Raw genomic sequence first — 12209 nt, forward strand, 5'->3', positions numbered from 1 at the left:
TACTTTACTTCTAGCTCAGTGCTCGGGGATCATTTCTGGCCTTGCTCAGGGGACCATATGAGGTGCAAGGGAATGAATTGGGGTGGGCTGAACATGCATGGCAAGCATCTTATTCCCTGTGTTATCTCTCTAGCATCAAAATTTATTTTTTGGTTTCTGACTGCATGCACCTTACAACACCTCAATATGTTATAATAGTATCAGCCCAGTAGTGTTACAGAAATCTGACAGGAAATTTCCATAGAAATCTACCAAGCTGGTTGAACCTAAGCAGTAACACAGAAGGCTCCATTAGCACCAACCCAGTAAATCCGTAGATACTGACTAGTAATACCACGGAGAGACAGAATAATCATTTCAGATTGGCCCATGTTGATCTACGTTTGTTTATTTATTATTTTAATTAAATTATTTTTTATTTTAGTCAAAGTGGATTACAAATCTTACACAGTAATATTTTAGGTACATAGTGACATTGAATCAGGGGCATTCCCACCACCAGTGTTGTCCTCCCTCTACCCCTGTTCCCAGCACACCCGGAGGTGTGCAAGGGTTACTCCCGCCTCTCTGCTCAGAAATAGATCCTGCCAAGCTCTGGGGACCATATAGGATGCCAGGAATCTAACCCTGGACCGACCTGTGTTGGCCTCATGCAAGGCAAACCTATCACTGTGCTATCTCTCTAGCCCCTTGTTGATCTACGTTTTGATAATTCCATTTGTCTTTGTGTGTAACAATATGAAGTACATTTGTGCGGGCGTGGAGGTGGGCTCTCATAATTGACAGCAATTTGGGTTCACTTCCAACTGGTGAAAGGAAGATCAAGCTGGTGGTGAAATTGGCGTTTGAACATTTAAAAACAGAAATGACCAGGGCCAGAGCTGTAGTGCAACAGTAGGTGTTTACCTTGCAAGTGGCTGACCCAGGACGGGCCTGGGTTCGATCCCTGGTGTTTCAGATGGTCCCCGAGTCAGGAGCAATTTCTGAGCACATAGTCAGGAGTAACTCCTGAGTGTCACCGAATGTGGCCCAAAAAACAACGTAAAAACTGAAATGATTATATTATGAAAATCCTACTAAACTGGGGTGTTATAATAAAAATTAGAAAAGAAAGTTTGGCACCATGGTTACAAGGTTGTTCATACTACAGTTTTTTGTTTTTTGTTTTTTTCCCAGAGATAAAGTTGTTCATGATTTGCTGGGAACTATGTTGGAGGGAGGTCAACACTGGTGGTGGGAATGGCCCTAATTCACTGTCACTATATGCCTGAAATACAACTGTGAAAGACTTGTAATTCATAATTGTCTTAATAAAAATTTTAAAAAGGTTAAAAAAAGAAAAGGAAGTTTGGAAGTCAATTCTGGGCTACTCAGTGTGCTGATTAAAGTAATTCACTTTTATGGGCAAGGATTAACTGACATCCCTCTTTCAGGCACATTTGTTTGTTAGATATAATCCAAATAAATCTCTGACAGAACAATTGTGAAACAAAAAGCAGGACTTTTTGTGGCATATCAAAGGGGCTTTTATCTCTCCAGGTCTCCAAAAGAACCTAGTTCTTCCTGAAAAAACGGACCTGAACCATCTAAACTTTGGGAAGCACAATTCCTGTGCATTTCGAATGTGAGCTCTAACTTCACCCCATCTGTCACTTTCTCCCACTTATGACCCGTGTGTCCCCTTGACTGGCTGGAATCACATAGCAGAAGTACTCTGGACGTATGTATAGCTAATGATTAAAACCCCACCGTTCCTCAATTCTCTACTCGCCATCTCAGCATCCTATTCCCTAGGCCCCCCCCCCTTTTTTTTTGTCTTCAGGCACAACTTTCTTTTTTTTTTTTTTTTTTTTTTTGGTTTTTGGGCCACACCGGGCGGTGCTCAGGGGTTACTCCTGGCTGTCTGCTCAGAAATAGCTCCCGGCAGGCACAGGGGACCATATGGGACACCGGGATTCGAGCCAACCACCTTTGGTCCTGGATCGGCTGCTTGCAAGGCAAACGCCGCTGTGCTATCTCTCCGGGCCCCAGGCACAACTTTCTAAAGGTTTCCAGGAACACAGCCCTGACTTGTCAGCAGCTGCCAAGGATGGACCAGCCTGGAGTCAGCGGCATCCTAACGAGGTTCTGTTACCCCAGGCGGGAAGGGAGAAACGAGTTTTATCTTATCCCCCATCTCCTTGCAGAAATCATAAGGAACGCGGTTGTTGCTAGTGCCTGCAGGGGTGAGTCGAGTGGGCTGGAGAGTCAAATAGATTTGCGGACTGCTCCCAAACGGACACTCCCCCCTCAAGGCTCAGGGTGCCTTCTCCGAGAAGGCACGTATTGTTCTCCCCCTACCTAGGCTTGGCTGCCAGAGAACTACCCTTTCGGGCATCTCCCACTCCCCTAAGAGCTTCAGTCCCCTGGGGAGGGTTTTTAGGTCCAACAGCTTTGTGTGGAAGCAGGAGAGACGGACAAGCCACGGGTGGGGTCGTGGCTTGCAGAGGTCGTGAGCACGCGAGGGCTTTGCCCCCTTCCTACTCAAAGAGGGGAAGCAAAGCGCCAGGAATCTGTCCTCCGAACCGGTTACTAGTGTGGAAGGAAGGAGTCGCAGCCTGGAGGAATCTCCGGAGCTGCAAGTCCCTGCAGGGAGCTTAAGCCTCAAGGGGCGTGTTTAATTTCTAATCCCCCCTCCTAGCCCTCCCCTGCCCCCCTTGCCCTCTCCATAACCCTCTCCATAAAGTCTGGAGCCTAAACCCACATCCATCCCTTTCCTGGAAGTATCCCAGGCTTTAGGAGAATTCAGCTTCTGAAAAAAAAGAAAAAATAAGGCAAATGCAAAATAATAATAATAATAATAATAATAATAATAAAGGGGGTGGAGGATGGAGGAGGAAAAGCCTCAATAACTCAGTCCCCACCCACCAATCAATCAACCCAGCTCCATCCGATCAGATTTCTTCCCTCTGGTGACACTCTACGACAGGGGTCGCTGGTGGCCCAGGCTCCGGGTCCAGATGGCAGAGAAAAGGGGGGAAGGACAACAACACCCAGAAAAAAGTTTTCTCACTCGTGGCGAACCCTCACCACCCCCGCTTCCCTCTCCAAACCAACAACTCCTCCCCGGGCCGACGCGTAACGTGACACCCCAAAGAGAAGCGGAGAACGGGGGGCTGGAGAGGGTGGAGAGGCCTTGGATTTGGAGGAGGAGGAAGAGGAGGAGGAGCAGAGGAGAGAACTTGGGGGAGCCGGAGGGAGAGGAGGGGAGGAGAAGAAGGAGGAAAACCCCTTTCCAGGAGGTGGAGCGTGGAGGACGGCGTCCGCCTCCCGCTCCTCCCTGCCTTGCGGTGGTGGAGAAGCCTGAACCGGGACAAACCCCTCTGGGACCCACCTTCCGACACGCACCAAGCCCGAGGGGGGTCTTCTGCGTCGGTCCCGGGGGAGCCCACAGGGCCGGAGCGCAGCAGGGCGCGGGGCGCACGGGCGCAAGCGGGGCGCGCCAGGACCGGGCAGGGCAGGGCCGCGGCGGCGGCGGCAGGAGAGGGGACCATGCCGAGGAAAGTGTCCTGAGCCCGGCCACGGCGACTCGGGGCCTTCCTTGCGCGCCCACTCGCTGCCCCCGGAGCCCTGGAGCCGCCGGCGGATGGGCGAGCCTCCCCCGGCCCTGGCACGGGCACGGGCGCGCCATGAAGAAGCCGCAGCCGCAGCATCCCGGCGGGGTCCGACTGTTGCCCCGGCTGCGCTTCTCGCTCCGGGACTACGGGCTCTGCATGGCCACCCTGCTGGTCTTCTGCCTCGGCTCCCTCTTCTACCAGCTCGGCGGGGGCCCCCCGCGCTTCCTGATCGACCTGCGCCGGTTCTTGGGTAAGGAAGCCCGATGGGCGCTGCGCCCGGTGGTGCCCGCTTGGAGAGGACCTGGGGACGGCGGGTGGGTAGGCGCGCGCGCCGGGGACTTTGACTCTCCCCGGGTGGGACATGCCGGGGAGGGTCAGAGGCACCCAAGTCCAAGTCCCGGCTCTGCCCAGAGCCTCCCCGAGGTGGGACACCCCAAGTCCTGGCTTCCAGCATACCCCACGCGCGCGCGCGCCTCCGGCTGTCGGTTTAGCCCCAGGTTGGCGGCGCTGGTTTGGGGTCGAACCCTGCAGGGACCCCTGGGCGGTGCCTCGCAGGACTCTCCCTGGGCTTTGCCACCCCGTCCTTTGCGGAGTGCACGCGTGTCTGTGCGTGTTTGTGGGTGTGAGCGCGTGGGGAAAGGTGGAACGTCGTTCCGGCCAGGCAGGGCGCGAAGAAGACAGGCGGAGGTCTCTGGCCGGTCCTGTGGTCTGGTCCCATCCCAAACTATCGGGGTCTAGAGGGCTCTGAGACTCGGGAGAGGGACCAAAGGAACTCCGTGGTTCCTTTCCTGGACTGTCTGAGAGATGCTGGTCCACACCATCCTCTGCGCACGGTCTCAGGTCATCCTTGGACCCGGTGGTGGAGAGATTGGAGCGAGGCATCCTGCCTTGAAATAAGATGGGGAGGGATTACCAGGAAAGGAAAGAGGGGAGCGAAAAGCTCTTGGAAAGAAGAGGAGCCTCGCTGTTGCGGGATTCGCTCGCGGAGCGTGGGGTTGCCCGGGTTTCAAGCGCGCATCTGGAAGGCCGGCGGGAGAAGGTGCAAGCAGAGGATATGGGGCAAGAGTTAAAGGTGGGGAGTACTTGGGCTTCCTAAAACCGACCCACCCACCTGAAACAGGGGGCATCAGCTTCTAGAGTCCTGAAGCACCCTCCTCTGGAAGCCACCCGAGTCTTGGGGACCCTCATGGGCCAACTAACTCGGAAGCCCCCAGGTTTGCCCAAAATCCTTTCTTTAGCCGCAGAAGCCACAGGTCTAGGGATAGAGGTCGTTCTCCGTGGGAAGCAAAGGGGTCACGAGTGGAGACGCATTGGAGTGTTTGGGAATGGAAACACATGCCATAATGCAAGCTCATACCCACCCCCCCCCACACACACACATACTTGCTCAGTGTTTATAGTTACTTCTAATTCAGTAGCAACTTTGGGAGGACTGTGATAGGGAGAATTCAGTGGCAGAGTACTATCCTTAGCGTTTGGTTTCATAGACAAGTAATTGGTGTGTGTGTGTGTGTGTGTGTGTGTGTGTGTGTGTGTGTGTGTGTGTGTGTGTGTGTGTGTGTGGGCAACATATCTCTTATAAAGGATTCAAACTTAATGCTCTGTTTTCCATGTGATAGCTTGGGAGGAAAGGTTCTCTAACACCTACTAGTACCCCAGAAATGACTATTTTTGGCCATCATCACTCACTGTTAGCAGGGGAAATAAGGGGGTTGAAGTTGGGGATGGGAAGTCTGTCTCTATAAAATCTGACAGCAATTTGTTTTGTTGTTTGTTTGGGGGCACTCCGGAACTTTTCTTAGCTCAGTACCCAGAGGAAGCTCCCTGAGGTGCTGGAGGACATTGCGGAGTTGGGTGGCTCCTTCCTGTTAATGAATGAAACCCAAGATGTGTGGCTGGTGGCCACAGCATAGACACATTCACACACTTGACACTCATCTCTTTAGTGGCTTTAGGGTGGGCCTCAGTTTTTTTCTTTCACACATTTGGGGCTGCACTAGATTGCTTCTCAGACCACTTAGCGACTGAGATTTTTGTGGGTTTGATCCCTGCCTTGAGACTGGGAATAGCAGGGAGGTGGGAGAAGTTTGCTGAAGGTGAAATCAATGGGCTATGATATTTAGCTTGTGGATCTTTGGAAAATTCAGCCAAGCACAGTACTATCCGGAATTTAGTGTTTCATTACTTACTTCATAAAGGGTGCTGGACATTTTCGGGGTGCCCTCATTGGGTGGGGTTTGGGGTGATGGGACAATGGGTGGGCTGGGCAAATTCACAGTATTAACAACAACCAGAATCCGAACTGCAACATAAGAGCTAAGGAACTAGGGATTGCCTTACTACCAGCTGAGTTTCTGACTCAGGTGCTGTGACAAAAAAGTCACTTGTAGGCTGAAAGGATAGTACAGTGGTTAGGGCGTTTGCTTTGCATATGGCCGACCAGTGTTTGAACCTATGGTCCTCTGAACCTTCCAGGAATGATCTCTGAATACAGAGCTAGGAATAAGTCCTGAGCATCACGAGGTGTGACTCAAAGACCAAAACCAAAAATCATAAAAAAACAGTGATGTCTTTGTGAAGTGCGAATAGAGTGCCCTGGACAAGGGTGTTACCTCTTGTTTTCTTACGTAAACAGTGATTTTCAGGAAAAGTAGAAAGGCCTAAAATATACCCCTAATAATACAAGGCAGGGTATCCACAGAGTGCTTTCCTGTGGTTTCTGACAAAACAAACTGTGGTTAGTAAACACATCCTCTCAATTACCCCAGTTAGCCAATAATGGAGACAGACATTTTTCTTAAAAATAAATGTATACGAACTTAAACATTTACAAATGGAAATCATATTGATAGCCAACTGCTTTCTTTACAGAGTTATTTTACATCAGACCTGTTAATAATAGCTTTAATGCTACATAATAATATATTTGTTCATATCATTATACCTCAGACTCAGTAGCCACTCCATAAATATTTATGGAAGTGATTTGTCAACCCATTTTTATCATGAAGGTAGTATGAAATATAACACTTAATACTCTCACCGAAGAGCTATTCAGGATAAGAGGTAACAGTGCCTCATGGGAATGAATTTGTAGAATAAAAATCTATACAGGCAACAATGCCACAAGGGGTTCAGTTCCACGATTTCCATTAACCCCTTTATTTGACTTGGGGGAAAAAAAGGTCATGGAACCCAATGACTTAATGAAGGGCACACAAGGAAGTCAGGACTTGAATTTCAAGTCTATCAGATTTAGGTACCCACTGTCTAGCAGTAGAAACAGTTTAAGAAATAGATGCAAGAAAGAAAGAGCAGGCTGGAAACCACAGTTGTGACATATAGTGAGGAGAAGGAAAAAAATTGTGAGGGGATGGAGGAAGACTCACATGGAATGATGGGAAACAGGCATGGGGCCTCAGGTGCATTGGTGGAATTAACAAAGGACAAAACAAGGGCCGGAGAGGTGGCACTAGAGATAAGGTTTGATCCCCCGGCATCCCATATGGTCCCCCCAAGCCAGGGGTGATTTCTGAGCTCATAGCCAGGAGAAACCCCTGAGAGTCACCAGGTGTGGCCCAACTCTCCCCCCCAAAAAAGAAAGGACAAAATTAAATATCCAAGCCAGAGTCAGCAACAATGAAATTATGAGACCCAAACTTAATTAACCAAACTTTAAAAGGTGCCTGTCATGACAATAACATGGGGTACTGGTAGTGGCATGAGATGGACTCAGAGAATATTGGTAGAGAGAGGTTGACACTAGTGGTGGGATAGGTCCTGAAATAGTGTATGCCTAAAACCCAACTATGAGTAACTTGGTATTATAATTGCAATGGTTTAAAAAATATTAAAAAGGAGACAGAGAAAAAAAAGAAATAGGTGCAAATAGGCTACCGTGTATGTAGGAACCAGAAGAACTGCCCAGCTTCTTGAGAAGTCAAGCTAGACCTCGCAGGCCAGTGGGAAAGGAAATAATTCAGCCCACTTCCACTTCCTGTGCTAGTCACACTTGGCCTTCTTCACCAGGGACTCCTCCCTCCCAGAGCCACATAGTCGGGGGTGGAAGTGGGGTTGTCCGAATTGGGGGGGGGTGTCTCACTGTCTTCTTGTTTCTTTAGCAACTGTTCTTCACAGAGGTTGTAGTCCCTGGACTTGCCACTTCAGCATTATCTGGGAACTTGGAATGCAGATTCCCAGACTTAATGAATAAGAGGCTGAGCGAGGGGCCCAGCAGCTGGTTCAGCAAGTCTGATTTTGATGTTGGTTTTGAGGCAGGCTGGGCTCATATTTCAGAACCCTGGGGGTAGAACAGGTATTTCTTTCAAGAAGACTTCTAGACCTATTGGAGAGAAAGAGGAAGGTAAAAAGCAAGAAGGAGATTTTCTCAGTATTTATTTTATTTGGGGGTTTTGGGGACCACACCTAGCAGTACTCAGGGCTTATATATGATGATCTGCTCTGATATCACTTCTAACAGTAGCTAGGGGCCTATTTGCTGTGCAGGGAACTAAACTGGGCTCAGCCAGGCACAAGGCAAGCACTTTACCCACTGTCTGATCTCTCTGGCTCCTGCAAAGTTATTTCTAAAGATGACGGACATGTAGGTTTCGTTTTTGAAATGTTGACATCTATGATGCACTGTTTGCTGATTAGTTTGGAGATAAATGTAATGAGGTGGGGGTTGTGAGATTCAAGAAGCTTCCTGTAGGGAAGGAAGAAAAGAAACCAATAGCGATTCTTTCTCTTTGTCCCAAATTCTGGGCTCAAAGGAGTTCCTTATTTCTATCAATTTTGGGGAAGTCTTTTCCTTCAAGATTTCCTGCTGAGATGAATTTGAGAAAAGTACTGGATATTGAGGGGCCAAAGAGATAGCATGGAGGTAGGGCTTTTGCCCTGCATGTAGAAGGACGGTGGTCAAATCCAGGCATCCCATATGGTCCCCCGAGCCTTCCAGGTGCGATTTCCGAGCAGGAGTAACTCCTAAGTGCTGCCTGGTGTGACCCCCCCCCCCAACAAAAAGAAAAACAAAAACAAACAAACAAAAAAGAACTGGAAATTGGGGAGGAAAGTTATGCAGGCATAATAACTGTTGTCTTGACTTTTTTTTTTTCTCAAATGGTTGGAGGGAGGAGAGCACCAACTACTGCTAGATTAAATTTAGAGAACACAGTCTTTCTAATTCAGTGAATGATATATTTCAAGAAGCATTCAGACGTTGATTTGCTCTGAAAAATAAACAAAAATAAAATAACAGCTCCCCTGCAAATTAGGTTATGACGCAACCTCTACCAGTAGCCTCATTGCTTAGGAGCTGTGCAAATATCAAAAACTTGGAATAACAGTCGTTTCATTGATGTAAACTGAATAAGCCAGATGGCTTACTACCGATCTTATCCAACCATCAAACTTTAATGATTTAACATCAAGCCTTGGATATGGGATTTTGCCTTTATGGGAACTAAATTTGATGGGTAGATCTTGAGTTGATAGATTTTCCTTCCCTCCATTTTCAATTTATCCAACTTTAAATGGAAATGTAGAGCTTTCATTTCTCAAGATTGCCAATCTTTATATATATATATTATAGATAAGCATGGCAGTTTTGAATCCAATAGCGAGAGAGCAAAAGATGCAATGAAATGAACTTGGAATTCTCTAAGTCTTAAGCAAATTTAAAGCAAAATGTGAAAACACAGATTTATTACAAAATAGTTTCTATAAACATTCAAAGCCATTTTTTTACCCTCATGATATCAGGCATAGTTTAAGTATAGTACTTTAGGCCCCAGATGTAATCTAGGAAATAAATGCATAAAATATCACATTATCAGTAGAAGTTGTTGACATAAAGGCAAAATGATGTTCTTGTTCCTAGAAGCAAATCTTCTTCTCAGGGTTGGTTGGGGACACTATGAGAGAAGGACAAAAAATGGAGTTTAACTATGGCAGTCTATTTCATGAACACATGGCATGAATGGTGAAAAGCATTCTGCTTTGTAAACTATTTTTAATGTAGACTAGTCTCAGTGAATTGCTTTAAAAATACACATAAATATGCACTATCTGGGTTCTGTCTCTCTTCAAATTCCTTGTCATCAATCCAGTTTTTAAAACACTAGTTGGTTTTGTGGTTGAGAAACTAGAGTACAAGAGGTCAAGCTAATTTGAGTTGCCAGAAAAAATAGTATATTTCTTCCCTATAGGGAAGATGCAGACTCAGAAATAGTAGCCTATTCTGCAGCTGTACTGACGGGGATCTATGATAGATGCATTGTAGCTGCTAGAATTATTAGGAGCCATTGTTTGTGTGTGTGTGTGTGTGTGTGTGTGTGTGTGTGTGTTGCTGTGTGTGTGTGTGTTGCTGTGTGTTTATGTGTTGGGGGTAAATATGACTTGGCCATAGATCAATTCTGTCTTACCTCACATTTATCTTTATTACACAAACTCAGCTTTCAGCAACTTGTGATATACCTTAGTCATTTTTATTTATTAGAAACAAGATCAGAAATTAAGAACAAGAAAATTCCAAATGAGGCACATTTCAGTCTTTGCTATTAAGATTTTTTTCTTTTCTTAAAATAATATATTTATTTAAACACCATAGTTACAAATATGTTTGTCGTTGGGTTTCAGTTATAGAAAAGAATACCCCCTTCACCAGTGTAACCTTCCTACCACCAATGCCTTCTATCTCCCTCCTCCTCCACCCCTTGCCTGTCTTCGAGACATACATTCTATTTCTCTCACTCATTACCATCTTCAAGATAATTAATGTAGTTAGTATTGAACCTGAAGGTAAAACACTACATGGCTTTGAGATTAAAGGCATCTTCAAGGAGGAAACTGCAGTTTCCAAACAAGAAGAATCAGAGATAAACAAATGGGATTATATTAAGCTAAGTAGCTTCTGCACTTCAAAGGAGATAGTGACTAGGGTTTAAAGGCCACCCACAGAATGGGAGAGACTATTCATCTATACTCATCAGAAAGGGGCTAATATCTAGGTATTGACAGAACTTAACAAGAAAAAAAAATGGCACTAAGATACTTTTAAAAAAATGGAATTGAGGGGCCGGAGAGATAGCATGGAGGTAAGGCATTTGCCTTTCATGCAGGAGGTCATCGGTTTGAATCCCGGTGCCCCATATGGTCCCCCGTGCCTGCCAGGAGCAATTTCTGAGCCTGGAGCCAGGAATAACCCTTGAGCACTGCCGGGTATGACCCAAAAACCAAAAAAAAAAAAAAATGGAATTGAGATAGTCACAGTCAGTCCATCTATTTTTAAGTTTTAAGAGTTTAAAGCAGGGGTCTCAAACTCGAGGCCCGAAAGCCGCAAACTGCCATCCGTACAACATTTTGTGGCCCTGCCCTAGAGGAATCTTTTTTTGTTTTGTTTTGTTTTAGTTGTTTGGATCACACCCCCCAATGTTCAAGGCTGACTACTGACTTTGCACACAAGGATCACCCCGACTTTGCCTCCTGCGGCCCCCAGGTAAATTGAGTTTGAAACCCCTGGTTTAAAGGTTTTCAGTAATTTTTAGTATATTTTTAAGTACCACCATTGTTATCATCAATTTTCAGAACATTTTTATTACATCAAAGAGAAGCCTTATTCTCTTTGTTATTAGCTTATAATTATTCCACTCTCCTGGCCTTATAAGACCACTAATCTATTTTCTGTCTAAAGATTGATTTTTTTCAATGAGGAATTTCCTAGCAATAAAATCATCTCGTGTAGTCTTGTATGCTTGACTTCTTTAGCTTCTTTCTTTTTTGTAAATTGAATTTGTTGTTGTTATTATTGTTGAAGGAAAGTCTCTCAGACAGTTCTCAAAAGACCCAGGGCCCCGTCTGGGCAACTCTTTAGCCAATTGGGCTTGTGGTTCAATTTGGGGGTGTGAGAATGTGGCTTTCCTGTAGTACCAAGCATTATCTGGGTGCCTCAGGCTGTACTTAGGGATTTTCGCAGCTGCACCAGCAATGATCAGAGGAGCATATGGTGCTAAGGTTTAAACTGGAGATAGTTTTTTAGCCCTGCATTGCTTCTCCTGTTTCTTTCTAATTCATTTAAGAGTCACTCATAGAGCACATTTTAGTGCTTTATTTCTTTTTTATAATTAAGATTCTATTGCGGGATTTTGTCTATTCATTCATCTGTTAATGGACATCTTAGTTGTTTCTATTTTTTGGCTATTGTACATAAAGTTCCTATGAATATAAACTTTTACTTAAGCATGTGCTTTTTGTTCTTTGTATATATAATAATGGTAGAATGTCTAGGTCAGATGGAATTTTTTTTTTTTTTTTTTTTTTTTTTTGCTTAAGGGGCTACACCCAACAGTGCTCAGGGATTATTTCTGACTCCTGCTCTGTGTTCAAGGATCACTCCAAGTGGTGCTCAGGTGACCGTATGTGGTGCCAAGAATTGAATTGGAGGTTCAAGGCTGCATACAAGGAAAATGCCTTAATCCGTCCAATGGCAGTTTTGTTTTTAACATCTCAGTGAACTGCCAGGCTATTTTCCACAGTGGCTGGACTCTTGTACACTGCAACAATGTAAAAACATTCCATTCTGTCCACATCCTCATCACAATTAATTATTTCCATTAT

General features: G+C 45.8%; 1 protein-coding gene across 1 annotated transcript in view; it reads left to right on the top strand.

Annotated features, from left to right (window-relative positions):
• Positions 1-2999: 2999 nt before the first annotated feature.
• The window catches only part of UST (uronyl 2-sulfotransferase), a 375708-nt gene continuing 366498 nt past the window's right edge, over positions 3000-12209 (top strand). Inside the window, exon 1 of the mRNA XM_049787764.1 lies at positions 3000-3846. Coding sequence (XP_049643721.1) covers positions 3000-3846 — 847 coding nt within the window. The remainder of the gene's footprint in view (positions 3847-12209) is intronic.

This window comes from Suncus etruscus, chromosome 15 (assembly GCF_024139225.1).
Source record: "Suncus etruscus isolate mSunEtr1 chromosome 15, mSunEtr1.pri.cur, whole genome shotgun sequence".
In the NCBI taxonomy this organism is placed as follows: Eukaryota; Metazoa; Chordata; class Mammalia; order Eulipotyphla; family Soricidae; genus Suncus; species Suncus etruscus.